This window comes from Melospiza georgiana, chromosome 1 (assembly GCF_028018845.1).
Source record: "Melospiza georgiana isolate bMelGeo1 chromosome 1, bMelGeo1.pri, whole genome shotgun sequence".
In the NCBI taxonomy this organism is placed as follows: domain Eukaryota; kingdom Metazoa; phylum Chordata; class Aves; order Passeriformes; family Passerellidae; genus Melospiza; species Melospiza georgiana.
Window position 1 is genome coordinate 153,677,518 of NC_080430.1, and position 27,813 is coordinate 153,705,330.

The 27,813-nt window shown below is 50.5% G+C and overlaps 8 protein-coding genes and 1 pseudogene across 8 annotated transcripts; all 9 read right to left on the reverse strand.

Moving 5' to 3' along the window:
• Positions 1-1,754: 1,754 nt before the first annotated feature.
• Positions 1,755-2,304, reverse strand: LOC131090982 (feather beta keratin-like). The gene is made up of 2 exons (XM_058036725.1): positions 2,184-2,304; positions 1,755-2,089 (listed from the first exon to the last, which is right to left on the reverse strand). Exons 1-2 carry the CDS (start codon positions 2,302-2,304, stop codon positions 1,755-1,757), a joined length of 456 nt encoding a protein of 151 aa, XP_057892708.1.
• Positions 2,305-4,907: 2,603 nt separating this feature from the next.
• On the reverse strand, positions 4,908-5,246 carry LOC131090939 (feather beta keratin-like). Its single transcript, XM_058036636.1, has one exon. It carries the CDS (start codon positions 5,217-5,219, stop codon positions 4,908-4,910), a length of 312 nt encoding a protein of 103 aa, XP_057892619.1. The 5' UTR covers positions 5,220-5,246.
• A 2,689-nt stretch (positions 5,247-7,935) lies between these two features.
• LOC131088486 (feather beta keratin-like) lies at positions 7,936-8,485 on the reverse strand. The gene is made up of 2 exons (XM_058032594.1): positions 8,365-8,485; positions 7,936-8,270 (listed from the first exon to the last, which is right to left on the reverse strand). The coding sequence occupies exons 1-2, from the start codon at positions 8,483-8,485 to the stop codon at positions 7,936-7,938; spliced, it is 456 nt and encodes a 151-aa protein (XP_057888577.1).
• Positions 8,486-11,147: 2,662 nt separating this feature from the next.
• On the reverse strand, positions 11,148-11,776 carry LOC131085263 (feather beta keratin-like). The gene is made up of 2 exons (XM_058027250.1): positions 11,652-11,776; positions 11,148-11,505 (listed from the first exon to the last, which is right to left on the reverse strand). The coding sequence occupies exons 1-2, from the start codon at positions 11,774-11,776 to the stop codon at positions 11,148-11,150; spliced, it is 483 nt and encodes a 160-aa protein (XP_057883233.1).
• Positions 11,777-14,294: 2,518 nt separating this feature from the next.
• On the reverse strand, positions 14,295-14,932 carry LOC131085327 (feather beta keratin-like). The gene is made up of 2 exons (XM_058027363.1): positions 14,838-14,932; positions 14,295-14,652 (listed from the first exon to the last, which is right to left on the reverse strand). The coding sequence occupies exons 1-2, from the start codon at positions 14,930-14,932 to the stop codon at positions 14,295-14,297; spliced, it is 453 nt and encodes a 150-aa protein (XP_057883346.1).
• Positions 14,933-17,338: 2,406 nt separating this feature from the next.
• On the reverse strand, positions 17,339-17,979 carry LOC131085383 (feather beta keratin-like). The gene is made up of 2 exons (XM_058027489.1): positions 17,877-17,979; positions 17,339-17,691 (listed from the first exon to the last, which is right to left on the reverse strand). The coding sequence occupies exons 1-2, from the start codon at positions 17,977-17,979 to the stop codon at positions 17,339-17,341; spliced, it is 456 nt and encodes a 151-aa protein (XP_057883472.1).
• Positions 17,980-20,376: 2,397 nt separating this feature from the next.
• Positions 20,377-20,917, reverse strand: LOC131089667 (feather beta keratin-like; annotated as a pseudogene).
• Positions 20,918-23,526: 2,609 nt separating this feature from the next.
• On the reverse strand, positions 23,527-24,161 carry LOC131090596 (feather beta keratin-like). The gene is made up of 2 exons (XM_058036071.1): positions 24,041-24,161; positions 23,527-23,861 (listed from the first exon to the last, which is right to left on the reverse strand). Exons 1-2 carry the CDS (start codon positions 24,159-24,161, stop codon positions 23,527-23,529), a joined length of 456 nt encoding a protein of 151 aa, XP_057892054.1.
• Positions 24,162-26,544: 2,383 nt separating this feature from the next.
• LOC131090882 (feather beta keratin-like) lies at positions 26,545-26,883 on the reverse strand. The gene has a single exon (XM_058036535.1). The coding sequence runs from the start codon at positions 26,854-26,856 to the stop codon at positions 26,545-26,547; it is 312 nt and encodes a 103-aa protein (XP_057892518.1). The 5' UTR covers positions 26,857-26,883.
• Positions 26,884-27,813: the final 930 nt, after the last annotated feature.

Consider the following 27,813-nt stretch of genomic DNA (forward strand, 5'->3'; position numbering starts at 1 on the left):
ATGTGTTGACCTTTTAACTTTCTGAAAGTACATGAATGTAAATCATAAGGTCAGTCTTACCTGGCCCAGGCTGATGAGCCATGAGCTGGGGACTCTTTTCTTCCTGTAACTCTACATCTCCATGTCCTGCTTTTGTGCTCGAGTCCATCTGACCTTGGCAGCAGCTTTAAAGTGAGAGTTGGTATTTGGGAGGATTTGCTTGGAAAGTGCGTGTCAGAGAAACCAGAATAAACCACAAATACCTAGGAAACTTGGGATGTCAACAATGAGGTCAACGTATGGGACAGGGGTTCTTTGGTTTGTGGCTGCATTGGAGGGAGGGACCCCATTCCTTTACAGCCCTGTCAGGCTGCTCTGGGCTTTGTGGCTGTGCTGGGCATTAGGTCCTGCCCCTTCCAGGGCATTTACTCCCTCCCATCTTGCCCATGGATTTTCAGGGACCTTGTTCCTGCAGACAAGGTTGGGACAATTTTTCCCCTACAAAGCATTTCCTAATGCAGGTCATACAGGGTGATGAGGAACAGTTGGAGTTGATTTGGAAGGCAAAATCCTGTCTTAGTGACCTCTGTGTTACATACAGAAAAAAAGAATCCTGCTGTGGATGCTGAGGGAGCCATGGCTGGTGTTTACCTCTACCTCTCAGCAATGTCTTGGCAGTGTCACCTACTGCACCATTGCAGACTATGCAAGGATGTACAGGTGGTGTAAAGGGTCAGTGAGGTGGGTTGCTGTATTCATATAATATTTAATCAACATGATCTGGGGCCTTGTGATCCAATTGTCCAGCTGGAGTCAGCTTGACAAATGAAGCGGCTCAATAGTCGTATCCATGAGACTAGAAGTGTTGAACATCCTCTAAAACGATGTGAGTTGGTGTGAGCAGATTCGGGGTGCACAGGGGAGGGGGACCACAGGCTTAGTGAATCAAGGCCAGTTCAGGGCCACCAAGACTTTTGGAGGATTTTTCACAAGGGAGTGAGAGAGCTGGGACTTCCAGGAGACAAGGCTGGATGCTGGGTTTTTAGAAGTTGGCAACGGCAAAATGAAAACAGATGGAATTCCATGGACAGAGCAGACAAGCCGTTCTTTAATGTGGCGGTGGTCACAGAGTGGAAGAGGTGCAGGAGTTTCTCTCTGCCGGGGAGATGACAACCTGACCTGTCCATGGTTCTGCAAATGTTTCTCTGGGTTCCCTTCCTTGATCAGAGAGGATGGAAGCCTTTGCAGCGCTTCCCGAATTTCTCTGAGAATGGATGTTATTGTGATTGTTTGTGTGGTTTGAGAGTTCTAATGGGAGGAGATCATGTCAAGGCTATGCTGGCCTAGAAAGTCTTTGTCAGAGCACCGAGCAGGAGAGCTTTGTTGTGTCCAAGCCTTTGGAATGGAAGATGATGTGTGTTTGTCATACACTGAAGGGTCACCCTTCACCCTTCAACTTCAAGCCAGTTCAACTTCAAGCCTCCTGTGCCAGTTCTGGTTGTTACCATTGAGGTTCTACTTGTTTAGGAAGGTGTTGTGCCCCTTTGCCTGCCATGGGTGAGGATGTAAGGTCTTTGGAATTGAAAAGGAAGAGACAAGTGAGTCTTTGATGCAGGAAAAGTTTATTGAGGGAAAAGAATTAAAAGGCAAGGGAGAGAACTTGAATGGATCCAGAGTGAGGTGCAGGTAGAGTGCCCATCAGCTGAGGTGCTTTGGTTGCAGGAGCTGTTGGCAGAGGGCAGAGCTGGTGGTGTCAGGGGTGGTGCTGAGGGCCCTTAGCAGATGGAGCCATAGCCCCTTCTGCCATAGCAGCCCAGGCCTCCCAGGCCGTAGCCAAGGCCAAAGCCAAATCCGCCAGAGATGGGCTGTCCCTGGGCATTGAGCTCAGTGCCCAGAGCAGCGGAGGAGGTGGATCCGACGGCAGTGTTCTGGGGGAAGGAGGTCATGATGGGTCCTGGCAGGGTGACCAGCACAGGGGAAGGGTTGATGATGACGCGGGAATCCTGGCATTGCAGGGCACAGGGCTCGTTGCAGCTGTTGGCCAGCGGGGTGGGTCCGCAGGGACTGCAGCGGTTGTAGCAGGCCATGGGTGTGGTGTGGAGGGTGCCTGGAAGAGAGAGAGGGATGAGGCAGGGTAGAGGCATGGGAGAGCAAGGGGAGAAGTGTGCAGGAGCAGGAGGAGTGCGGGCTTGAGGCCCACCTTGCTGTCGGCAGGAGCAGGAGGAGAAGGCTTGAGGAGAAGTGTGTGAGGACGAGAGGCTCTGGGCTGGCTTTTATGCTGGTTCTGGAGGGGCGGGACAGCTTTGTCCCATGGCCTTGAGGCATTTTGCAATTCCTGGCTGGCTCAGAGCGGTGAGTCCTGAGGTGGGGAGTGTTTTGCATCCCACAACTCTACTGTGTCACGTTCTGTCTTGGAGTCCATGTTCATCTGACATTGGCGGCAGCTTTAAATACAGTCATTAGAGAACAAAGTCTGTTGATGGTGATGTTTATTGTGGATGGCTGTGGACGTGACCAGTACTTTGGACCGTGGGGCGTCAACCATGAAGCCACCCCCTGACCCTGCTGTGCTGTGGGTTTTGGGTGTATTGTCATGAAGGTCCTCATACCCTCACAGCCATGTCAGGTTCATTTGGGCTTTGCAACTCTTCTGGGGGTGATGATTGTCGCCTTCCATGTCATTCTCTCCCACCCTGTCTCGTTGCCAGCATTCTAAACCGGTCTCCATGCCAGGCCTGTCCTGCTGGTTATGGGAGAACAATCCCTGTGACACCTCCCCTACTGTCCAACGTCTTGTGCTGGTTCATCCATAGCGCTCAAATAACTGGGCCTAACAAGGTCACACTGTGGGGTCCCATTGCTGTGATCAGAATGCAACCTGGAAAGGGAAATTTGGTGCTGGATAAGAAGGCATGAGGAGCAGTTGAAGGAACTGTGTACATTTAGCTTTCAGAAAAAGTGAGTTGACCTTGTTACTCTCTAGAGCTACGACATCTCGGTTCATCATATCAGTTTTCTCATAAGCAGTTTTACACGTCATGAGGTGAGGATAGTATTTCTTGCCGCAAATCTGCCCTGTGATGGCTCTTGAGCCCATGTGCATCTCTTCTTGGTGTCTGCTTTAATTTGAGACTTGATATTGGGGAGCATTGGCATGGATGATGTGTGTCAGAGAAAGCAGAATATACAACCAAATAGTAAGAACAATATGGTTGTCATCAGTGAGGGTATTTAAAGGCCCTTCTGTGGTTTATTTTGTGGGTGTGTTGTGAAGATTTGCCCCATTCCACTGCAGCCATGTCAGGCTGGTGTGGCCTTTGTAGCTTTGCTGTGCATGAGGAGCTGCTCCTTCCATTGTGGTCATTCCTCCTTTATAGTGTGAGTATTTGACAGCAAAGGCTGTTGTTGATGGTGTGTGTCAAAGAGGACTGAAGACGTGACCAAGATTTGCAGAGGTGGGGTGTCATCATTTAGGTCATCCAATGGAACTCTCGTTTTGAGTTTATGGGTGTGTTTTTTGACGGGGCCCCAAACTAACCCAGGTGTGTCAGACTGATTTGGGCTTTGCATCTTTGCCAGGTGTGAGTGCCTGGACTTTTCCATTCCTTGCCCGCAGTGGGAGAGTTGACCCTTCAGCGAGCTGGCAGATGTTGATGTGTCTGAGGCCACACTTGGCTTTTCCATCAGTCAGAAGGACCTCAAGACTAAGAGTTAATCAAATCTCCCAAATTTCAAGCAAGGAAAATCTGAAGTTATCTACCTGGTCCGGAATTGGACTGGGCCCTGGATAATGCTGTGGGCCGGGAGCCTGAAATGTGGCTTTTGTGAGCAGGACCCTGTGGTGCTGGTGGAGAACAGAGACCAGAAGATTGCATTGGGGAATTACTTCAATGGTGCATCACCTGCATCCAACACAGATTTCAGGAAATTGTTGCCATGAGATCAGGAGAGGTGGCCCTTCCTCTCTTTAGAGTACTGGTCAAATCCCATGTGGGCTGGTGTGGACAGTTCTGGCCTCCACAGGTGAAGAAGAACAAGGGGGTGGTGGACAAAGACCAGTTGAGAGCCACCAGATAATTAAGGGCCTGGTGGGTCCTTGCTAGAAGACACACTAAGAGAGCTGGGACTCTGAGGAGACAAGGCGGAACAAATGGAGTCACCAGTGTGTGGGAGCCCAGCTGTTCTCAGCACTGCACACTTGACGGGAAAGAAGGCATGTGTACCAGTGACAATAAGTGAATACCAGAGGCAAAGGAAAGGAGAATTTTTCAGTATATGTGGATGATCAAGAGACAATGGTTCTTCTTCTTGGGGGTCCAAAACTGAACTGGCCCTAATCCTGGAAATTGTTCTCCTGCAGAGCCTGCTTGAGCAGAGGGGATGGAAGCACTTGCTCTCCAGATTTCATGCCCAAGTGGATGCTCTTGTACCTCTGTTCACAGGGAGAACTCAAGAGTGCTACTGGGAAGAGAATATTTCAAGTGTATGCTGACATAGAGTGACCTTGTCAGATCAGCACCCAGGAGAGGATTGTTGTGTCCAAGCCTTTGGTGGATGAGGCGATGGCCTTGTGTCATGTTCTGGAAAGTGCCCAACTCTCCCCTGTTTCCCATATGAGCGTTGATTGTTCCTGGTGGGGACATATTTGCTAAGAAATGTTCCTTGCTCCCTTTCCATCCCACGTAATGGTTGAGTGCTGGCATTTCACAGCGTGAGGGTGTGAGACCATTGGAATTCAAAAAGAAGACGAAACAACTCAGGTTGTGATGCAAGAAAACTTTATTGAATACAAAGAAGGATGAGAAAAAAGAAGCTGAAGGAATCAGGTGTGAGATGCAAGTAGAGAGGCCATCAGCCCAGATGCTTTGGTTGCAGGAGCTGTTGGCAGAGGGCAGAGCTGGTGGTGTCAGGGGTGGTGCTGAGGGCCCTTAGCAGATGGAGCCATAGCCCCTTGTGCCATAGCAGCCCAGGCCTCCCAGGCCGTAGCCAAGGCCAAAGCCAAATCCGCCAGAGATGGGCTGTCCCTGGGCATTGAGCTCAGTGCCCAGAGCAGCGGAGGAGGTGGATCCGACGGCGGTGTTCTGGGGGAAGGAGGTCATGATGGGTCCTGGCAGGGTGACCATCACAGGGGAAGGGTTGATGATGACGCGGGAATCCTGGCATTGCAGGGCACAGGGCTCGTTGCAGCTGTTGGCCAGTGGGGTGGGTCCGCAGGGACTGCAGCGGTTGTAGCAGGCCATGGGTGTGGTGTGGAGGGTGCCTGGAAGAGAGAGAAGGGTGAGGAAGGGCAGGGGCATGGTGGAGCAAGGGGCAGTAAAGGACTGTGGAGGCGGTTGTGGACCTGTGGGGAGGCATGAAGGCTGCTGAGTCTGGGGCCTAGCGTACTGTCAGAGTGGGGCCAGGGGTGCAGGAGCAGGAGGGTCAGGGGAGTGAGGCTCACCTGGTTGTCAACACGAGCAGGAGCTGAAGGCTTGAGGAGAAGTGTGTGAGGGGGAGAGGCTCTGGGCTGGCTTTTATGCTGGTTCTGGAGGGGCGGGACAGCCTTGTCCCTAGGCCTTGGGGCATTTTCAGGCCAAAGTTCCTCATTGAATCAGAGTGGTGAGTTCTGAGGTGGGGAATGTTTTAAATCCCTCAACTCTGCTGTGTCATGTACTACTTTTGAGTCTGTGTTCATATGACATTGCTGGCTGCTTTTAAATGCGAGTTTTAGAGACTAATGTTTGTTGATGAAGATGTGTTTTGTGGAGAGCTGTGGATGGATGTGACCCAAGTTTCAAACAGTGGGATGTCAACAGTGAAGTCACCCAATGTCCCATGTGTGCTTTGGTTTGTGGGTGTCTTGTGGAGAGGGTCCTCATTCCCCCACAGCCACATCAGGCTCATGTGGGTTTGTAGCTCTTCTGGGCATGATGAGTGTCCTCTTCCATTTCATTCTCTCCCACCCTGTCTCGTTGCCAGCATTCTAAACCTGTCTCCATGCCAGGCCTTTCCTGCTGAATATAGGAGAACAGTCCCTGTGATGCCTCCCCTGCTCTCCTATATCTTTGTTGGTTCATCCGTAGCGCTCGTCTGCGCTGGGCCACGCAAGATCACACTCTGGGATCCCATTACTGGGCGCTGAGTGACACCTGGAATATAAATCTTCTGCAGGATAAGAAGATGAAATGTGAGTAGCAGTTGGAAAACTTGAGTGCATTTAATTTTCAGAAGAAATGAATTGACCTTTTTACTCTCTCAAGGTATCTGAATGAAAATCATAACATCAGTGTTTCCTAGCCTAGTCTGGGTAGTCACGAGCTGGGGACTATTTTCCTTCCTGCAACTCTGCAATTCCATATCCTGCTCTTGTGCTCAAGTCCATCTAACAGTGTCAGCAGTTTTAAAGTGAGAGTTGGTATTTGGCAGGATTTGCTTGGAAGGTGTGTGTCAGAGAAACCAAAATAAAGCACAAATGCGTATGAAAATTGGGATGTCATCAATGAGGTCAGCCAGTGGGACAGGTGTGCTTTGGTTTGTGGCTGCATTTTAGAGAGGTACATCAATTTTTTTCAGCTCTGTCAGGCTGGTTGTGGCTTTGTGGCTGTGCTGGGCATTAGGTCCTGCCCCTTCCAGGGCATTTACTCCCTCTCACCTTGCCCATGGATTTTCAGTGACCTTGTTCCTGCAGATAAGGATGGTACAATTTTTTCTCCTACAAAGCATTTCCTAATGCAGGTCATATAGGGTGATGAGGAACAGTTGGAGTTGATTTGGAAGGCAAAATCCTGTCTTAGTGATTTCTGTTTTACGTACAGAAAGAATGACTCTTACTGTGGGTGATGAGAGCGCCATGGCAGGTGTTTACCTCCACCTCTTACCAATGTCTTGGCAGTGTCTCCTCCCTTCATCATTGCACACCATGCAAAGATGTACAGGTGGTGTAAAGGATCAGTGAGGTGGGCTGCTCCATTTATAAATTATCGAAACAACATGACCTGGGACTTTGTGATCCAAAGTCAAGGTTGAGTCAAACTTCAAATGAAATAAATCAAGAGTCGTATTCATGAGGCCAAAACTGTTTGACATCCTCAAAAATGATGTGAGTCAGTGTGAGCTGGTCTGGGGTCCCCATGGGAGGAGGCCCCCAGACTAAGTGAAGCAAGGCCAGTTGAGGGCCACCAAGATATTTAAATGGCTGGAGGATTTTTCAGAGAGGACTTGGAGAGCTGGGACTTCCAGGAGACAAGGCTGGATGTGGGGTTGTTACGAGTCAGTGACGGCACCAATGAAAACAGATGGGATTCCATGGACAGAGCAGACAAGCCTTTTTGATTGTGAGAATGGTCACAGATTGATAGAGGTGCAGGAGTCTCTCTGTCCAGAGAGATGAAAACCTGAAGTGTCCATGGTTCTGGAAATCCTTCCTTGGGTAATCTTCCTTGAGCAGAGGGGATGGAAGAGCTTGCAGCACCTCGTGAGTTTCTCTGAGAGTGGATTACATTGTGATTCTTTGTGTGGTTCAAGAGTTCTAATGGGAGGAGATGTTGTCAAGCACATGCTTTCATGGAGGGACTTAACCAGAGCAATGAGCAGGAGAGCATTGTTGTGTCAAAACCTTTGGTATGGCAGAAGATGTGATTTTTGTCATGTTCTGGATGGTCACAATTCAACCCTGCTTCCTGTTCCAGTCTTTGTTGTTACTGGTGGGTTTCTACTTGTTTAGGGAGGCGTTGTGCCCCTTTGCCATCCAGCCCATGGGTGAGGGTGTGAGAGTTTGGAAATTCAAAATGAAGAGGAGACGTGAGGCTTTGATGCAGGAAATCTTTATTGAGGCAAAATAATTAAAAGGCGAGAGAGAGGACTTGAAGGGATCCAGGGTGAGATGCAAGTAGGGCAAATATGAGCCAAGGCGCTTTAGTTGTGGGAGCTGTTGGCAAAGGGCAGAGCTGGTGGTATCAGGAGTGGTGCTGAGGGCCCTTAGCAGATGTTGCCATAGCCCCTTCTGCCATAGCAGCCCAGGCCTCCCAGGCCGTAGCCAAGGCCAAAGCCAAATCCGCCAGAGATGGGCTGTCCCTGGGCATTGAGCTCAGTGCCCACGGCAGCCGAGGAGGTGGATCCGACGGCGGTGTTCTGGGGGAAGGAGGTCATGATGGGTCCTGGCAGGGTGACCATCACAGGGGAAGGGTTGATGATGACGCGGGAATCCTGGCATTGCAGGGCACAGGGCTCGTTGCAGCTGTTGGCCAGCGGGGTGGGTCCGCAGGGACTGCAGCGGTTGTAGCAGGCCATGGGTGTGGTGTGGAGAGTGCCTGGAAGAGAGAGAGGGATGAGGCAGGGCGGGGGTGTGGGGGAGCAAGGAGAGAAGTGTGCAGGAGCAGGAGGCTTGCTGGCTTGAGGCTCACCTTGTTGTCAGCAGGAGCAGGAGGAGAAGGCTTGAGGAGAAGTGTGTGAGGGAGTGAGGTTCTGGGCTGGCTTTTATTCTTGTTCTAGAGGGGTGGGACAGCCTTGTCCCATGGCCTTGAGGCATTTTGCAGGCCACAGTTCCTGGCTGGCTCAGAGCGGTGAGTTCTGAGGTGCGGAGTGTTTTCCATCCCACAGCTCTGCTGTGTCAGGTCCTGTTTTTGAGTCCGTGTCCATTTGACATTGTCAGCAGTTTTAAATGCAAGTATTAGAGACCAAGGGCTGTTGATGAAGATGTTTTTTGTGGAGCGCTGTGGATGTGACCAGGGGTGTGGACATGACCTGAGCCTTGGACAATGGGGTGTCAACAGTGAAGTCACCCAATGTCCCTGGTGTGCTGTGGTTTGTGCGTGTCTTGTGGAGGGAGTCCTCATTCTATCACAGCCACGTCAGGCTCACCTGGGCTTTGCAGCTCTTCTGGGCATGAGGTGTTTCCCCTTCAATCATGATCTCTCCCCCCCCGTTCCATTGCCAACATTCTAAACCTATTAATATTCCAGGGCTTTCCTGCTGGGTGTAGGAAACTAATCCCTGTGATGCTGCCCCTGCTGTCCAGTGTCTTGTGTTGGTTCTTCCATAGCACTCATCTCAACTGGGCCCAGCAAGTTCTTGCTCTGGGATCTCATTCCTGGGCCTGGAGTGAAATCTAGAAAGGAAAACTGGTGAAGGCCAAGAAAAAGACTTGAGGAGCAGTTGAAGGAACTGTGGACATTTATTTTTGAAAGAGTGTGGGTTGACCTTATTACACTCTAGAGGTACTTGAACAGAATTTGTACTATCATGTTTGTCTGGCATGAGCTTTTTAGTGTTGCTGTGGGAAGTGTTTTCCTTCCTACAGTCCTTCAGTGTCATGTCCTGCTCTTGAGGCCGTGTCCATTTGACCTTGGTGTCAGCTTTTAAGTGTGTGGATATTTGGGATGCTTTGCTTGGAAGATGTGTGTCAGAAAAACCAAAATATACAACAAAAGCCTAAGAAAAATATGAATGTCATCAGTGAGATAATTTTATGCCACTTTTGTGGTTTAATTTCTGGGTACATTTTGAAGATGGACCCCATTCCTGATTGTAGCCATGTCAGGCTGGTTTGGGGTTTTAGCTGTGCTGTGCATGAGGGGCTGCCCCTTCCATCGTGGTCATTCCTCGTTTATAGTGTGAGTATTTGAAACCAAAGGTTGGTGTTGATGGTGTGTGTCAAAGAGGACTGAAGACGTGACCAAGATTTTGAGAGAGGTGGGGTGTCGTCAGTGATGTGAGCCTTTAGAGCTCATGGTTTTGAGTTTCTGGGTGTGTTATTTAGAGGGATCCCAAAATATCCCATTTGTGTCAGGCTGATCTGGGCTTTGCATCTGTGCCAGGTGTGGGTGTCTGGACTCTTCCATTCCTTGTCAGCAGTGGGAGAGTTGCCCTTTCAGCGAGCTGTAAGATATTGGTTTGTCTTAGCCACCACTTGGCTGTTCCACCAGTCCGAAGGACTTTGAGACCAAGGGTTGATAAAATCCCCCAAATTTCAAGCAAGGGAAATGAGAAGTTGTGCATCTGGACAGGAATTGCACTGGGTCCTGGGTCATGCTGTGGACTGAGAGTCTGAAAAGTGGGTTTTGTGAGCAGGACCCTGTGGTGCTGATTGAGAACAGGTAGACCAGGAGGTTGCAGTGGGGCATTACTTCAGAGAAGCATCACCTGTGTCTAAGACAGATTTCAGAAAATTGTTGCCATGAATTCGTGAAAGGTGGTCCTTCCTCTCTTTAGAGCACTGGTGGGATTGGAAGTGGAGCCATGTGGACAGTTCTGGCCTCAACAGCTGAAGAAGCACAAGAGGGTAGTGGAAAAGACCAATTAAGAGCCACCAGATACTTAAAGGCCCTGGCGGATCCTTGCTAGAAGAAATGCTGAGAGAGCTGCAGCTCTGAGGAGACAGGACTGGGCAGGGGGGTGTCACTAGTGTATGGGAACCCAGCTGTTCTTCGCACAGCAGAAATGAAGAGAAAGGGGGCACGTGCACCAGTAAAAATCAATGGAATTCCATGGACATGCAAAGTAGGTATTTTTCAGTGTGTGTGGATGGTCTCAGAGTGTAAGAGAAAATCTGGTCCCTTTTCTTGGAGGTCCAAAACTGAACTGGACATAATCCTGGAACTGAACTGGAAATCCTGACTGTGCTGGGCCTGCTGGAGCAAGGGGGATGGAAGCATTTGCACTGTGGAGTTCATGCCCATGTGCATGATGTTATTCCTTTATTCATGGGGAGGACTCAAGAGTGTTGCTTAGAAGAGAATTTTTCAAGTGTGTGCCGGCATAGCGTGACATTGTAAGAGCAGTGCCCAGGTGATAATTACTGTGTCAATGCCTTTGGTGGATGAGGTGATGGCCTTGTGTCATGTTCTGGAAGGTCTCCCCTCTCCCCTCTTTCCCATGTCAGTGTTGCTTGTTCCTGGTGGGGACGCGTTTGCCAAGAAATGTTCTTTGCTCCATTTCCATCAAGCATAATGTTTGAGTGCTGGCATTGCACAGGATGAGGATGTGAGACCTTTGAAATACAAATATAGCAGAAAGCAACTCAGGTTGTGGTGCAAGAAAAATTTATTGAAGTGAAATAATAGTGAGAAAGAAGAAGCTGAAGGAATCATGTGTGAGATGCAAGTAGAGAGGCCATCAGCCCAGATGCTTTCGTTGCAGGTGCTGTTGGCAGAGGGCAAAGCTGGTGGTGTCAGGGGTGGTGCTGAGGGCCCTTAGGAGATGGAGCCATAGCCCCTTCTGCCATAGCAGCCCAGACCTCCCAGGCCATAGCCAAGGCCAAAGCCAAATCCGCCAGAGATGGACTGTCCCTGGGCATTGAGCTCAGTGCCCAGAGCAGCGGAGGAGGTGGATCCGACGGCGGTGCTCTGGGGGAAGGAGGTCATGATGGGTCCTGGCAGGGTGACCATCACAGGGGAAGGGTTGATGATGACGCGGGAATCCTGGCATTGCAGGGCACAGGGCTCGTTGCAGCTGTTGGCCAGCGGGGTGGGTCCGCAGGGACTGCAGCGATTGTAGCAGGCCATGGGTGTGGTGTGGAGGGTGCCTGGAAGAGAGGAGGGTGAGGCCGGGCTGGGGCATGGGGGAGCAAGGGGCAGCAATGGAGTGTGGAGGCTGTTGTGGAGCTGTGGGGGAGCATGAGGGCGGCTGGGACTGGGTGTGTGGGAAGAGAGGGCCCAGGGGTGCAGGAGCAGGAGGGTCAGGGGATTGCGTCTCACCTGGTTGTAGGCAGGAGCAGGAGGAGAAGGCTTGAGGAGGAGTGTGTGAGGGAGAGAGGCTCTGGGCTGGCTTTTATTCTGGTTCTGGAGGGGTGGGACAGCCTTGTCCCATGGCTTTGGGGCATTTTGCAGGCCGGGTGAGTGCTGAGGTGAGGAGTATTTTGCTCCCCACAACTCTGCAGTGTCATGTCCTGCTTTTGAGGACATGACCTTGGCGGCAGCTTTTAAATGCAGGTATTAGAGACCAAAGGCTGCTGTTAATTTTGTTTCTCTGGGAGGGCTGAAGACATGACCAAAGCTTTGGAGAGGTGGGATGTCATCATCGTGGCAGTGATGTGCTGTGGTTTTGTGACTGTGTGGTGAAGACGGGCCTCTTCCACCACAGCCACGTCAGACTGGTTTGGGCTTTGCAGCTCTTCTTGAGGTGACAGGGGACAGCTCCCCTTCCATCGCATTTTCTGTCTCCCGACCATATTGTAAAATTCCTAAACACCTCTATATTTCAGGCCTTTTCCCCTAGTGATGGGAAAGCAGTTCCTGTGATTTACAGATGCCTCTCCTTCTCCGAAGGTCTTGTGCTGGTCCATCCATGGCTGGTGAAGGATAAGGGGAAGAACTTGTGTGAGGAGCAACTGATGTAGCTATAGACATTCACTTTTCAGAAAAAGTGAGTTGACCTTGTTACTCTCTAGAGGTACCTGAATTGAAGCCATAATATCAGTTTTGTCTGACACAGCCTTGCAGGTCATCATGTGGGGAATGTTTTCCTGCACACAATTCTGCAGTGTCATGTCCTTCTCTTGAGGAAGTGTCCATCTGACCTTGGTGTCAGCTTTAAAGTGAGAGTTGGTATTTGGGAGGATTTGTTTGGAAGATGTGTGTCAGAAAAACCAAAATGTACAACAAAGGCCTAAGAAAAATATGGGTGTCATCAGTGAGGTCATTCTGTAACATTCGTGTTGTTTATTTTGTGGGTGTGCTGTGAAGAGGGTCCCCATTCCACTGCAGCCATGTCAGGCTGGTGTGGCCTTTGTACCTGTGCTGTGCATGAGGAGCTGCCCCTTCCATTGTGGTCATTCCTCCTTCATAGTGAGAGTATTTGAAACCAAGGACAGGTGTTGATGGTGTGTGTCAAAGGGGACTTAAGATGTGACCAAGATTTGGAGAGGTGGGGTGTCATCAGTGAGGTCATCCAGGAACTCATGGTTTTCAGTTTATTGGGTGTGTTGCTTAGAGGGATCCCAAAGTAGCCCAGCTGTGTCAGGCAGGTCTGGGCTTTGCATCTTTTCCAGGTGTGAGTGCCTGGACTCTTCCATTCCTTGTCAGCAGTTGGAGATTTGCCCCTTCAGGGAGCTGGCAGATGATGGCATGTCTGAGGCCTCAATTGGCCATTCCACTGGTCAGAAGGACCTCGAGACTAAGGATTAAAGGAATCTTCCAAGGTTCAAACAAGGGAAATGAGAAGTTCGCATCTGGACAGGACTTGCCCCTGGGTCATGCTGTGGGCAGAGAGTCTGAAAAGTGACTTTTCTGAACAGGACCCAGTGGTGCTGATGGAGAAAAGAATGAGCAGCTGGCTGTGGTGGGGAATTACTTCAGTGGAGCATCACCTGTGCCCCGGACAGATTTGTGGAAATTGTTGCCATGAAGTCAGGAGAGGTGGCCCTTCCTCTCTTTAGAGCATGGGTGAGAGCCGGTGTGTGGTGATGTGGACAGTTCTGGCTTCCATAGGTGAAGAAGCACAAGGGGGTAGTGGACAAAGAGCTGTTGAGGGCCGCCAGATAATTAAAAGCCCAGTGGCTCCTTGCTAGAAGAGAGACAGAGAGAACTAGGACTGAGGAGACAAGGATGGGCAGTGATGTGTCACCAGTGTGTGAGAGCCATGCTGTTCTCAGGTATGCACACTTGAAGGAATAGAAGGCACGTGCATATTTGAATATAAAGTGAATTCCATGGGCAAAGGAAGCAAGAATTTTTAGTGCGTGTAGATGGTCTCAGAGTGTAAGAGGCACTGGGGTCCCTCTTCTTGAAGGTCCAAAACTGATCTGGCCACAGTCCTGGAAATCCTGTTCCTGCTGGACCTGCTTGAGCAGAGGGGATGGAAGCACTTTGACTCTGGAATTCCTGCCTAAGCGCATGATGTTATTCCTCTGTTCATGGGGTGGAAACAAGAGTGCTTCTAAAGATAATTTCTCAAGTGTATGCTGGCATAGATTGAATTTGGCAGAGCAGTGCCCAGGAGGGGATTATTGAGTCAAGGCTTTTGGAAGAGGAGGTGATGGCCTTGCGTCATGTTCAGGAAGGTCTCCCCTCTCCCTTGTTTCCCATGTCAGCGTTGGTTGTTTTTGGTGGGGACATATTTGCTAAGAAATGTTCCTTGCTCCCTTTCAATCTCACATAATGGTTGAGTGCTGGTATTGCACAGGGTGAGGATGTGACATATTTGGAATTCAAAAAGAAGAGAAAGCAACTCAGGTTGTGATGCAAGAGAACTTTATTGAAGTGAAATAATACTGAGAAAGAAGAAGCTGAAGGAATCAGGTGTGAGATGCAAGTAGAGAGGCCATCAGCCCAGATGCTTTGGTTGCAGGAGCTGTTGGCAGAGGGCAGAGCTGGTGGTGTCAGGGGTGGTGCTGAGGGCCCTTAGGAGATGTAGCCGCCCCTTCTGCCATAGCAGCCCAGGCCTCCCAGGCCGTAGCCAAGGCCAAAGCCAAATCCGCCAGAGATGGGCTGTCCCTGCACACTGAGCTCAGTGCCCACGGCAGCGGAGGAGGTGGATCCAACGGCGGTGTTCTGGGGGAAGGAGGTCATGATGGGTCCTGGCAGGGTGACCATCACAGGGGAAGGGTCGATGATGACGCAGGAATCCTGGCATTGCAGGGCACAGGGCTCGTTGCAGCTGTTGGCCAGCGGGGTGGGTCCGCAGGGACTGCAGCGGTTGTAGCAGGCCATGGGTGTGGTGTGGAGGGTGCCTGGAAGAGAGAGGATGAGGAAGGTTAGCGGTGTGGGAGAGCAAGGAGAGGAGTATCAGCAGGGTGGGGGAGTTTGGAGGCTGTTGTGTGGCTGTGTGGAGGTGTGAGGGCTGCAGAGGCTGAGGCTGAACGTGCTGGAAGAGAAGGGCCAGGGGTGCAGGAGCAGGAGGGTTAGGGTCTTTCGACTCACCTTGTTGTCTGCAGGAGGAGAAGGCTTGAGGAGAAGTGTGTGAGGGAGAGAGGCTCTGGGCTGGCTTTTATGCTGGTTCTGGAGGGGTGGGACAGCCTTGTCCCATGACCTTGGGGCATTTTGCAGGCCACAGTTCCTGGCTGGCTCAGAGTGGTGAATCCTCCAGTGGGGAATGTTTTCCATCCCACAACTCTGCTGTGTCATGTCTTCCTTTTGAGTCCCTGTTCTTATTACATTGTCAGCAGCTTTTAAATGCAAGTATTAGAGACCAAGGGCATTTGATGAAGATGTTTTTGTGGAGGGCTGTGGATGTCAGATTTGGCGAGTGGGTGTCACCAGTAAAGTGACCCAATGGTCGTGTTGTGCTGTGGTTTGTGGGTGTCTTGTGGAGAGGCTCCTCAGTCCCTCACAACCACGTCAAGCTCATCTGGGCTTTGCAGTTCTTCTGGGGATGATGTGTGTCCACCTCCATCATCCACATTTTCTCCCTCCCTGTCCCATTGCCACCATTCTAAACCTGTCTCTATGCCATGCCTTTCCAGCTGGATGTGAGAAAACAATCCCTATGGTTTGGGGACTCTTGTCAGGCCCTGTAATGTCTTGGGTTTTATTCATCAGTAGTACTCATCTCAGCTTGCCATAGCTTGGTCACACTGTGGAGTTCCATTGTTGGACTCTGAGTGACACTTAGAAATGAAATCTTGTGAAGGATCAGAAGATGATGTCTGTGGAGCATTTGAATGACCTGGATACATTCCATTTTCAGAAGAAATGTGTTGACCTTTTTACTTTCTGAAGGTACATGAATGTAAATCATAAGGTCAGTCTTACCTGGCCCAGGCTGATGAGCCATGAGCTGGGGACTCTTTTTCTTCCTGTAACTCTACATTTCCATGTCCTGCTTTTGTGCTCGAGTCCATCTGACCTTGGCAGCATCTTTAAAGTGAGAGTTGGTATTTGGGAGGATTTGCTTGGAAGGTGCGTGTCAGAGAAACCAGAATAAACCACAAATACCTGGGAAACTTGGGATGTCAACAATGAGGTCAACGCATGGGACAGGGGTTCTTGGGTTTGTGGCTGCATTTGAGGGAGGGAGACCCCATTCCTTTACAGCCCTGTCAGGCTGCTCTGGGCTTTGTGGCTGTGCTGGGCATTAGGTCCTGCCCCTTCCAGGGCATTTACTCCCTCCCACCTTGCCCATGGATTTTCAGGGACCTTGTTCCTGCCAACAAGGATGGGACAATTTTTCCCCTACAAAGCATTTCCTAATGCAGGTCATACAGGCTGATGAGGAACAGTTGGAGTTGATTTGGAAGGCAAAATCCTATCTTAGTGACCTCTGTGTTACATACAGAAAAAAAAAATATTGCTGTGGATGCTGAGGGAGCCATGACTGGTGTTTACCTCCACCTCTCAGCAATGTCTTGGCAGTGTCACCTACTGCACCATTGCAGACTATGCAAGGATGTACAGGTGGTGTAAAGGGTCAGTGTGGTGGGTTGCTGTATTCATATAATATTTAATCAACCTGATCTGGGGCCTTGTGATCCAATTGTCCAGCTGGAGTCAGCTTGACAAATGAAGCGGCTCAATTGTCGTATCCATGAGACCAGGAGTGTTCACCATCCTCTAAAACGATGTGAGTTGGTGTGAGCAGGTTCGGGGTGCACAGGGGAGGGGGACCACAGACTTAGTGAATCAAGGTCAGTTCAGGGCCACCAAGATTTTTGGAGGATTTTTCAGAAGGGACTGAGAGAGCTGGGACTTCCAGGAGACAAGGCTGGATGCTGGGTTTTTAGAAGTTGGCAATGGCAAAATGAAAACAGATGGAATTCCATGGACAGAGCAGACAAGCCGTTCTTTAATGTGGCGGTGGTCACAGAGTGGAAGAGGTGGAGGAGTTTCTCTCTGCCGGGAAGATGACAACGTGACCTGTCCATGGTTCTGCAAATGTTTCTCTGGGTTCCTTTCCTTGATCAGAGAGGATGGAAGCCCTTGCAGTGCTTCCCGAATTTCTCTGAGAGTGGATGTTATTGTGATTGTTTGTGTGGTTTGAGAGTTCTAATGGGAGGAGATCATGTCAAGGCTATGCTGGCCTAGAAAGTCTTTGTCAGAGCACCGAGCAGGAGAGCTTTGTTGTGTCCAAGCCTTTGGAATGGAAGATGTGTGATTCTCATATACTGAAGGGTCACCCTTCACCCTTCGACTTCAAGCCAGTTCAACTTCAAGCCTCCTGTGCCAGTTATGGTTGTTACCATTGAGGTTCTACTTGTTTAGGAAGGTGTTGTGCCCCTTTGCCTGCCATGGGTGAGGATGTAAGGGCTTTGGAATTGAAAAGGAAGAGACAAGTGAGTCTTTGATGCAGGAAAAGTTTATTGAGACAAAAGAATTGAAAGGCAAGGGAGAGAACTTGAATGGATCCAGAGTGAGGTGCAAGTAGAGTGACCATCAGCTGAGGTGCTTTGGTTGCAGGAGCTGTTGGCAGAGGCCAGAGCTGGTGGTGTCAGGGGTGGTGCTGAGGGCCCTTAGCAGATGGAGCCATAGCCCCTTCTGCCATAGCAGCCCAGGCCTCCCAGGCCGTAGCCAAGGCCAAAGCCAAATCCGCCAGAGATGGGCTGTCCCTGGGCATTGAGCTCAGTGCCCAGAGCAGCGGAGGAGGTGGATCCGACGGCGGTGTTCTGGGGGAAGGAGGTCATGATGGGTCCTGGCAGGGTGACCATCACAGGGGAAGGGTTGATGATGACGCGGGAATCCTGGCATTGCAGGGCACAGGGCTCGTTGCAGCTGTTGGCCAGCGGGGTGGGTCCGCAGGGACTGCAGCGGTTGTAGCAGGCCATGGGTGTGGTGTGGAGGGTGCCTGGAAGAGAAAGGGTGAGTTAGGACAAGGGTGTGGGAGAGTGTGGGGCAATGCTGTAGAAGAGTGAGGGAGTGTGGAGGCTGTAGTGGGGCTGTGGGGAGGTGTGAGGGCTGCTGAGGCTGGGGCTGAGCGTGCTGGAAGAGAAGGGCCAGGGGTGCAGGAGCAGGAGGGTTAGGGTCTTTCGACTCACCTTGTTGTCTGCAGGAGGAGAAGGCTTGAGGAGAAGTGTGTGAGGGAGAGAGGCTCTGGGCTGGCTTTTATGCTGGTTCTGGAGGGGTGGGACAGCCTTGTCCCATGACCTTGGGACATTTTGCAGGCCACAGTTCCTGGTTGTCTCAGATTGGTGAATCCTCCAGTGGGGAATGTTTTCCATCCCACAACTCTGCTGTGTCATGTCTTACTTTTGAGTCCCTGCTCTTATGACATTGTCAGCAACTTTTAAATGTAAGCATTAGAGACCAAGGGCACTTGATGAAGATGTTTTTGTGGAGGGCTGTGGATGTCAGATTTGGCAAGTGGGTGTCACCAGTAAAGTGACCCAATGGCCGTGTTGTGCTGTGGTTTGTGGGTGTCTTGTGGAGAGGCTCCTCAGTCCTTCACAACCACGTCAAGCTCATCTGGGCTTTGCAGTTCTTCTGGGGACGATGTGTGTCCCCTTCCATCATCCACATTTTTTCCCTGTCCCATTGCCACCATTCTAAACCTGTCTCTATGCCTTTCCAGCTGGATGTGAGAAAACAATCCCTATGGTTTGGGGACTCTTGTCAGGCCCTGTAATGTCTTGGGTTTTATTCATCAGTGGTGCTCATCTCAGCTTGCCCTAGCTTGGTCACACTGTGGGGTTCCATTGCTGGACTCTGAGTGACACTTAGAAATGAAATCTTGTGAAGGATCAGCAGATGATGTCTGTGGAGCACTTGAGTGACCTGGATATGTTCAATTTTCAGAAGAAATGTGTTGACCTTTTTACTTTCTCAAGGTACATGAATGTAAACCATAATGTCAGTCTTACCTGGCCCAGGCTGATGAGCCATGAGCTGGGGACTCTTTTTCTTCCTGTAACTCTACATTTCCATGTCCTGCTTTTGTGCTCGAGTCCATCTGACCTTGGCAGCAGCTTTAAAGTGAGAGTTGGTATTTGGGAGGATTTGCTTGGAAAGTGCGTGTCAGAGAAACCAGAATAAACCACAAATACCTAGGAAACTTGGGATGTCCACAATGAGGTCAACACATGGGACAGGGGTTCTTTGGTTTGTGGCTGCATTTGAGGGAGGGACCCCATTCCATTACATCCCTGTCAGGCTGCTCTGGGCTTTGTGGCTGTGCTGGGCATTAGGTCCTGCCCCTTCCAGGGCATTTACTCCCTCCCACCTTGCCCATGGATTTTCAGGGACCTTTTTCCTGCAGACAAGGTTGAGACAATTTTTCCTCTGCAAAGCATTTCCTAATGCCGGTCATACAGGGTGATGAGGAACAGTTGGAGTTGATTTGGAAGGCAAAATCCTGTCTTAGTGACCTCTGTGTTACATACAGAAAAAAAAATCTTGCTGTGGATGCTGAGGGAGCCATGGCTGGTGTTTACCTCCACCTCTCAGCAATGTCTTGGCAGTGTCACCTACTGCACCATTGCAGACTATGCAAGGATGTACAGGTGGTGTAAAGGGTCAGTGAGGTGGGTTGCTGTATTCATACAATATTTAATCAACCTGATCTGGGGCCTTGTGATCCAATTGTCCAGCTGGAGTCAGATTGACAAATGAAGCGGCTCAATTGTCGTATCCATGAGGCCAAAAGTGTTCAACATCCTCTAAAACGATGTGAGTTGGTGTGAGCAGGTTTGGGGTCCACAGGGGAGGGGGACCACAGGCTTAGTGAATCAAGGCCAGTTCAGGGCCACCAAGATTTTTGGAGGATTTGTCACAAGGGACTGAGAGAGCTGGGACTTCCAGGAGACAAGGCTGGATGCTGGGTTTTTAGAAGTTGGCAACGGCAAAATGAAAACAGATGGAATTCCATGGACAGAGCAGACAAGCCGTTCTTTAATGTGGCGGTGGTCACAGAGTGGAAGAGGTGCAGGAGTTTCTCTCTGCCGGGGAGATGACAACCTGACCTGTCCATGGTTCTGCAAATGTTTCTCTGGGTTCCCATCCTTGATCAGAGAGGATGGAAGCCCTTGCAGCGCTTCCCGAATTTGTCTGAGAGTGGATGTTATTGTGATTGTTTGTGTGGTTTGAGAGTTCTAATGGGAGGAGATCATGTCAAGGCTATGCTGGCCTAGAAAGTCTTTGTCAGAGCACCGAGCAGGAGAGCTTTGTTGTGTCCAAGCCTTTGGAATGGAAGATGATGTGTGTTTCTCATATACTGAAGGGTCACCCTTCACCCTTCAACTTCAAGCCAGTTCAACTTCAAGCCTCCTGTGCCAGTTATGGTTGTTACCATTGAGGTTCTACTTGTTTAGGAAGGTGTTGTGCCCCTTTGCCTGCCATGGGTGAGGATGTAAGGGCTTTGGAATTGAAAAGGAAGAGACAAGTGAGTCTTTGATGCAGGAAAAGTTTATTGTAGCAAAAGAATTAAAAGGCAAGGGAGAGAACTTGAATGGATCCAGAGTGAGGTGCAAGTAGAGTGAGCATCAGCTGAGGTGCTTTGGTTGCAGGAGCTGTTGGCAGAGGGCAGAGCTGGTGGTGTCAGGGGTGGTACTGAGGGCCCTTAACAGATGTAGCCGCCCCTTGTGCCATAGCAGCCCAGGCCTCCCAGGCCGTAGCCAAGGCCAAAGCCAAATCCGCCAGAGATGGGCTGTCCCTGGGCATTGAGCTCAGTGCCCAGAGCAGCGGAGGAGGTGGATCCGACGGCGGTGTTCTGGGGGAACGAGGTCATGATGGGTCCTGGCAGGGTGACCATCACAGGGGAAGGGTCGATGATGACGCGGGAATCCTGGCATTGCAGGGCACAGGGCTCGTTGCAGCTGTTGGCCAGCGGGGTGGGTCCGCAGGGACTGCAGCGGTTGTAGCAGGCCATGGGTGTGGTGTGGAGGGTGCCTGGAAGAGAGAGAGGGATGAGGCAGGGTAGAGGCATGGGAGAGCAAGGAGAGAAGTGTGCAGGAGCAGGAGGTTTGCGGGCTCTAGCCTCACCTTGCTGTCGGCAGGAGGAGAAGGCTTAAGGAGAAGTGTGTGAGGGAGAGAGGCTCTGGGCTGTCTTTTATGCTGGTTCTGGAGGGGCGGGACAGCTTTGTCCCATGGCCTTGAGGCATTTTGCAGGCCACAGTTCCTGGCTGGCTCAGAGCGGTGAGTCCTGAGGTGGGGAGAGTTTTGCATCCCACAACTCTGCTGTGTCATGTTCTGTCTCTGAGTCCACGTTCATCTGACATTGGCAGCAGCTTTAAATACAGGTATTAGAGAACAAAGTCTGTTGATTGTGATGTTTATTGTGGAGGGCTGTGGACGTGACCAGAACTTTGGACCATGGGGCATCAACCATGAAGCCACCCCCTGACCCTGGTGTGCTGTGGTTTTTGGGTGTATTGTCAAGAAGGTCCTCATACCCTCACAGCCATGTCAGGCTCATTTGGGCTTTGCAACTCTTCAGGAGGTGATGAGTGTCGCCTTCCATGTCATTCTCTCCCAGCCTGTCTCGTTGCCAGCATTCTAAACCTGTCTCCATGCCAGGCCTGTCCTGCTGGTTATGGGAGAACAATCCCTGTGACACCTCCCCTACTGTCCAACGTCTTGTGCTGGTTCATGCATAGCGCTGGAATAACTGGGCCTAACAAGGTCACACTGTGGGGTCCCATTGCTGTGATCAGAATGCAACCTGGAAAGGGAAATTTGGTGCTGGATAAGAAGGCATGAGGAGCAGTTGAAGGAACTGTATACATTTAGCTTTCAGAAAAAGTGAGTTGACCTTGTTACTCTCTAGAGCTACGACATCTAGGTTTATCATATCAGTTTTCTCATAAACAGTTTTACAAGTCATGAGGTGAGGATAGTATTTCTTGCCGCAAATCTGCCCTGTGATGGCTCTTGAGCGCATGTGCATCTCTTCTTGGTGTCTGCTTTAATTTGCGACTTGATATTGGGGAGCATTGGCATGGATGATGTGTGTCAGAGAAAGCAGAATATACAACAAAATAGTAAGAACAATATGGTTGTCATCAGTGAGGGTTTTTAAAGGCCTTTCTGTGGTTTATTTTGTGGGTGTGTTTTGAAGATTTGCCCCATTCCACTGCAGCCATGTCAGGCTGGTGTGACCTTTGTAACTGTGCTGTGCCTGAGGAGCTGCTCCTGCCATTGCGGTCATTCCTCCTTTATAGTGTGAGTATTTGACAGCAAAGGCTGGTGTTGATGGTGTGTGTCAAAGAGGACTGAAGACGTGACCAAGATTTGCAGAGGTGGGGTGTCATCAGTGAGGTCATCCAATGGAACTCTGGTTTTGAGTTTATGGGTGTGTTTTTTGACAGGGCCCCAAACTAAGCCAGGTGTGTCAGACTGATTTGGGCTTTGCATCTGTGCCAGGTGTGAGTGCCTGTACTTTTCCATTCCTTGCCAGCAGCGGGAGAGTTGACCCTTCAGCGAGCTGGCAGATGTTGATGTGTCTGAGGCCACAGTTGGCTGTTCCGTCAGTCAGAAGGACCTCAAGACTAAGAGTTAATCAAATCTCCCAAATTTCAAGCAAGGAATATTTGAAGTTGTCTATCTGGTCCGGAATTGCACTAGGCCCTGGATAATGCTGTGGGCAGGGAGCCTGAAATGTGGCTTTTGTGAGCAGGACCCTGTGGTGCTGGTGGAGAACAGAGACCAGAAGATTGCATTGGGGAATTACTTCAATGGTGCATCACCTCCATCCAACACAGATTTCAGAAAATGGTTCCCATGAAATCAGGAGAGGTGGCCCTTCCTCTCTTTAGAGTACTGGTCAAATCCCATGTGGGTTGGTGTGGACAGTTCTGGCCTCCACAGGTGAAGAAGAACAAGGGGGTGGTGGACAAAGATCGGTTGAGAGCCACCAGATAATTAAGGGCCTGGTGGGTCCTTGCTAGAAGACACACTAAGAGAGCTGGGACTCTGAGGAGACAAGGCGGAACAAATGGAGTCACCAGTGTGTGGGAGCCCAGCTGTTCTCAGCACTGCACACTTGACGGGAAAGAAGGCATGTGTACCAGTGACAATAAGTGAATACCAGAGGTAAAGGAAAGGAGAATTTTTCAGTATAAGTGGATGATCAAGAGACAATGGTTCTTCTTCTTGGGGGTCCAAACTGAACTGGCCCTAATCCTGGAAATTGTTCTCCTGCAGAGCCTGCCTGAGCAGAGGGGATGGAAGCACTTGCTCTCCAGATTTCATGCCCAAGTGGATGCTCTTGTACCTCTGTTCACGGGGAGAATTCAAGAGTGCTACTGGGAAGAGAATATTTCAAGTGTATGCTGACATAGAGTGACCTGGTCAGAGCAGCGCCCAGGAGAGAATTGTTGTGTCCAAGCCTTTGGTGGATGAGGTGATGGCCTTGTGTCATGTTCTGGAAAGTGCCCAACTCTCCCCTGTTTCCCTTGTGAGCGTTGGTTGTTCCTGGTGGGGACATATTTGCTAAGAAATGTTCTTTGCTCCCTTTCCATCCCACATAATGGTTGAGTGCTGGCATTGCACAGGGTGAGGATGTGAGACCATTGGAATTCAAAAAGAACAGGAAGCAACTAAGATTGTGATTCAAGAAAAATTTATTGAAGTGAAAGAATGCTGAGAAAGAAGAAAATGAGGAAACAGGTGTGAGGTACAAGTAGAAACGCCATCAGCTGAGGTGCTTTGATTGCAGGAGCTGTTGGCAGAGGGCAGAGCTGGTGGTGTCAAGGGTGGTGCTGAGGGCCCCTTAGCAGATGGAGCCATAGCCCCTTGTGCCATAGCAGCCCAGGCCTCCCAGGCCGTAGCCAAGGCCAAAGCCAAATCCGCCAGAGATGGGCTGTCCCTGGGCATTGAGCTCAGTGCCCAGAGCAGCGGAGGAGGTGGATCCGACGGCGGTGTTCTGGGGGAAGGAGGTCATGATGGGTCCTGGCAGGGTGACCATCACAGGGGAAGGGTTGATGATGACGCGGGAATCCTGGCATTGCAGGGCACAGGGCTCGTTGCAGCTGTTGGCCAGCGGGGTGGGTCCACAGGGACTGCAGCGGTTGTAGCAGGCCATGGGTGTGGTGTGGAGGGTGCCTGGAAGAGAGAAGGGTGAGGCAGGGCAGGGGCATGGTGGAGCAAGGGGCAGTAAAGGACTGTGGAGGCGGTTGTGGAGCTGTGGGGAGGCATGAAGGCTGCTGAGTCTGGGGCCTAGCGTACTGTCAGAGGGGGGCCAGGGGTGCAGGAGCAGGAGGGTCAGGGGAGTGAGGCTCACCTGGTTGTCAGCACGAGCAGGAGCTGAAGGCTTGAGGAGAAGTGTATGAGGGAGAGAGGCTCTGGGCTGGCTTTTATGCTGGTTCTGGATGGGCGGGACAGTCTTGTCCCTTGGCCTTGCGGCATTTTCAGGCCTAAGTTCCTCATTGAATCAGTGGTGAGTTCTGAGGTGGGGAATGTGTTAAATCCCTCAACTCTGCTGTGTCATGTACTACTTTTGAGTCTGTGTTCATATGGCATTGCTGGCTGCTTTTAAATGCGAGTTTTAGAGACCAATGTTTGTTGATGAAGATGTGTTTTGTGGAGAGCTGTGGACATGACCAAAGTTTCAAGCAGTGGGATGTCAACAGTGAAGTCACCCAATGTCCCATGTGCGCTTTGGTTTGTGGGTGTCTTGTGGAGAGGGTCCTCATTCCCCCATAGCCACATCAGGCTCATGTGGGTTTGTAGCTCTTCTGGGCATGATGAGTGTCCTCTTCCATTTCATTCTCTCCCACCCTGTCTCGTTGCCAGCATTCTAAACCTGTCTCTATTCCAGGCCTTTCCTGCTGCATATAGGAGATCAGTCCCTGTGATGCCTCCCCTGCTCTCCTATATCTTTGTTGGTTCATCCGTAGCGCTTGTCTGCGCTGGGCCACGCATGATCACACTTTGGGATCCCATTACTGGGCGCTGAGTGACACCTGGAATATAAATCTTCTGCAGGATAAGAAGATGAAATGTGAGGAGCAGTTGGAAAACTTGAGTGCATTTAATTTTCAGAAGAAATGAATTGACCTTTTTACTCTCTCAAGGTATCTGAATGAAAATCATAACATCAGTGTTTCCTAGCCTAGTCTGGGTAGTCATGAGCTGGGGACTGTTTTCCTTCCTGCAACTCTGCAATTCCATGTCCTGCTCTTGTGCTCGAGTCCATCTAACAGTGGCAGCAGCTTTAAAGTGAGAGTTGGTATTTGGCAGGATTTGCTTGGAAGGTGCGTGTCAGAGAAACCAAAATAAAGCCCAAATGCGTATGAAAATTGGGATGTCATCAATTAGGTCATCCAATGGACAAGAGTGCTTTGGTTTGTGGCTGCATTTGAGAGAGGGACCCCAATTCTTTTCAGCTCTGTCAGGCTGCTCTGGGTTTTGTGGCTGTGCCAGGCTTTAGGTCCTGCCCCTTCCAGGGCATTTACTCCCTCCCACCTTGCCCATGGATTTCCAGGGACGTTGTTCTTGCAGACAAGGGTGGGACAATTTTTCCCTACAAAGCATTCCCATGTGCGGGTCATACAAGGTGATGAGGACGAGTTAGAGTTGATTTTGGAGGGCAAAATCATGTCTTAGTGTCCTCTGTGTTACATGCAGAAAGAAAAAACTGTGCTGTGGGTGATGAGGGAGCCATGGCTGCCGTTTACCTCCCCCTCTTACCAATGTCTTGGCACTGTCTCCTCCCTATATCATTGCAGACTATGCAAGGATGTACCGGTGGTGTAAAGGATCAGTGAGGTGGGCTGCTCCATTTATAAATTATTGAAACAACATGACCTGGGACTTTGTGATCCAAAGTCAAGGTTGAGTCAAACTTCAAATGAAATAACTCAAGAGTCGTATTCATGAGGCCAAAACTGTTCGACATCCTCAAAAATGATGTGAGTCAGTGTGAGCTGGTCTGGGGTCCCCATGGGAGGAGGCCCCCAGACTAAGTGAAGCAAGGCCAGTTGAGAGCCACCAAGATATTTAAATGGCTGGAGGATTTTTCAGAGAGGACTTGGAGAGCTGTGACTTCTAGGCGACAAGGCTGGATGTGGGGTTGTTACGAGTCAGTGACGGCACCAATGAAAACAGATGGGATTCCATGGACAGAGCAGACAAGCCTTTTTGATTGTGAGAATGGTCACAGATTGATAGAGGTGCAGGAGTCTCTCTGTCCAGAGAGATGAAAAGCTGAAGTGTCCATGGTTCTGGAAATCCTTCCTTGGGTAATCTTCCTTGAGCAGAGGGGATGGAAGAGCTTGCAGCACCTCGTGAGTTTCTCTGAGAGTGGATTACATTGTGATTGTTTGTGTGGTTCGAGTGTTCTGATGGGAGGAGATGTTGTCAAGCACATGCTTTCATGGAGGGACTTAACCAGAGCAATGAGCAGGAGAGCATTGTTGTGTCAAAACCTTTGGTATGGCAGAAGATGTGATTTTTGTCATGTTCTGTATGGTCACAATTCAACCCTGCTTCCTGTTCCAGTCTTTGTTGTTACTGTTGGGTTTCTACTTGTTTAGGAAGGCGTTGTGCCCCTTTGCCATCCAGCCCATGGGTGAGGGTGTGAGAGTTTGGAAATTCAAAATGAAGAGGAGACGTGAGGCTTTGATGCAGGAAATCTTTATTGAGGCAAAATAATTAAAAGGCGAGAGAGAGGACTTGAAGGGATCCAGGGTGAGATGCAAGTAGGGCAAATATGAGCCAAGGCGCTTTAGTTGTGGGAGCTGTTGGCAAAGGGCAGAGCTGGTGGTGTCAGGAGTGGTGCTGAGGGCCCTTAGCAGATGGAGCCATAGCCCCTTCTGCCATAGCAGCCCAGGCCTCCCAGGCCGTAGCCAAGGCCAAAGCCAAATCCGCCAGAGATGGGCTGTCCCTGCACACTGAGCTCAGTGCCCAGAGCAGCGGAGGAGGTGGATCCGACGGCGGTGTTCTGGGGGAAGGAGGTCATGATGGGTCCTGGCAGGGTGACCAGCACAGGGGAAGGGTCGATGATGACGCGGGAATCCTGGCATTGCAGGGCACAGGGCTCGTTGCAGCTGTTGGCCAGCGGGGTGGGTCCGCAGGGACTGCAGAGGCTGTTGCAGGCCATGGGTGTGGTGTGGAGGGTGCCTGGAAGAGAGAGAGGGATGAGGCAGGGTAGAGGCATGGGGGAGCAAGGAGAGAAGTGTGCAGGAGCAGGAGGTTTGCGGGCTTGAGGCTCACCTTGTTGTCGGCAGGAGCAGGAGGAGAAGGCTTGAGGAGAAGCGTGTGAGGGAGTGAGGTTCTGGGCTGTCTTTTATTCTTGTTCTAGAGGGGTGGGACAGCCTTGTCCCATGGCCTTGGGGCATTTTGCAGGCCACAGTTCCTGGCTGGCTCAGAGTGGTGAGTCCTGAGGTGGGGAGTGTTTTCCATCCCACAGCTCTGCTGTGTCAGGTCCTATTTTTGAGTCCATGTCCATTTGACATTGTCAGCAGTTTTAAATGCAAGTATTAGAGACCAAGGGCTGTTGATGAAGATGTTTTTTGTGGAGCGCTGTGGATGTGACCAGGGGTGTGGACATGACCTGAGCTTTGGACAATGGGGTGTCAACAGTGAAGTCACCCAATGTCCCTGGTGTGCTGTGGTTTGTGCGTGTCTTGTGGAGGGAGTCCTCATTCTATCACAGCCACGTCAGGCTCACCTGGGCTTTGCAGCTCTTCTGGGCATGAGGTGTTTCCCCTTCAATCATGATCTCTCCCCCCCCATTCCATTGCCAACATTCTAAACCTATTAATATTCCTGGGCTTTCCTGCTGGGTGTAGGAAACTAATCCCTGTGATGCTGCCCCTGCTGTCCAGTGTCTTGTGTTGGTTCTTCCGTAGCACTCATCTCAACTGGGCCCAGCAAGTTCTTGCTCTGGGATCTCATTCCTGGGCCTGGAGTGAAATCTAGAAAGGAAAACTGGTGAAGGCCAAGAAAAAGACTTGAGGAGCAGTTGAAGGAACTGTGGACATTTATTTTTGAAAGAGTGTGGGTAGACCTTATTATACTCTAGAGGTACTTGAACAGAATTTGTACTATCATGTTT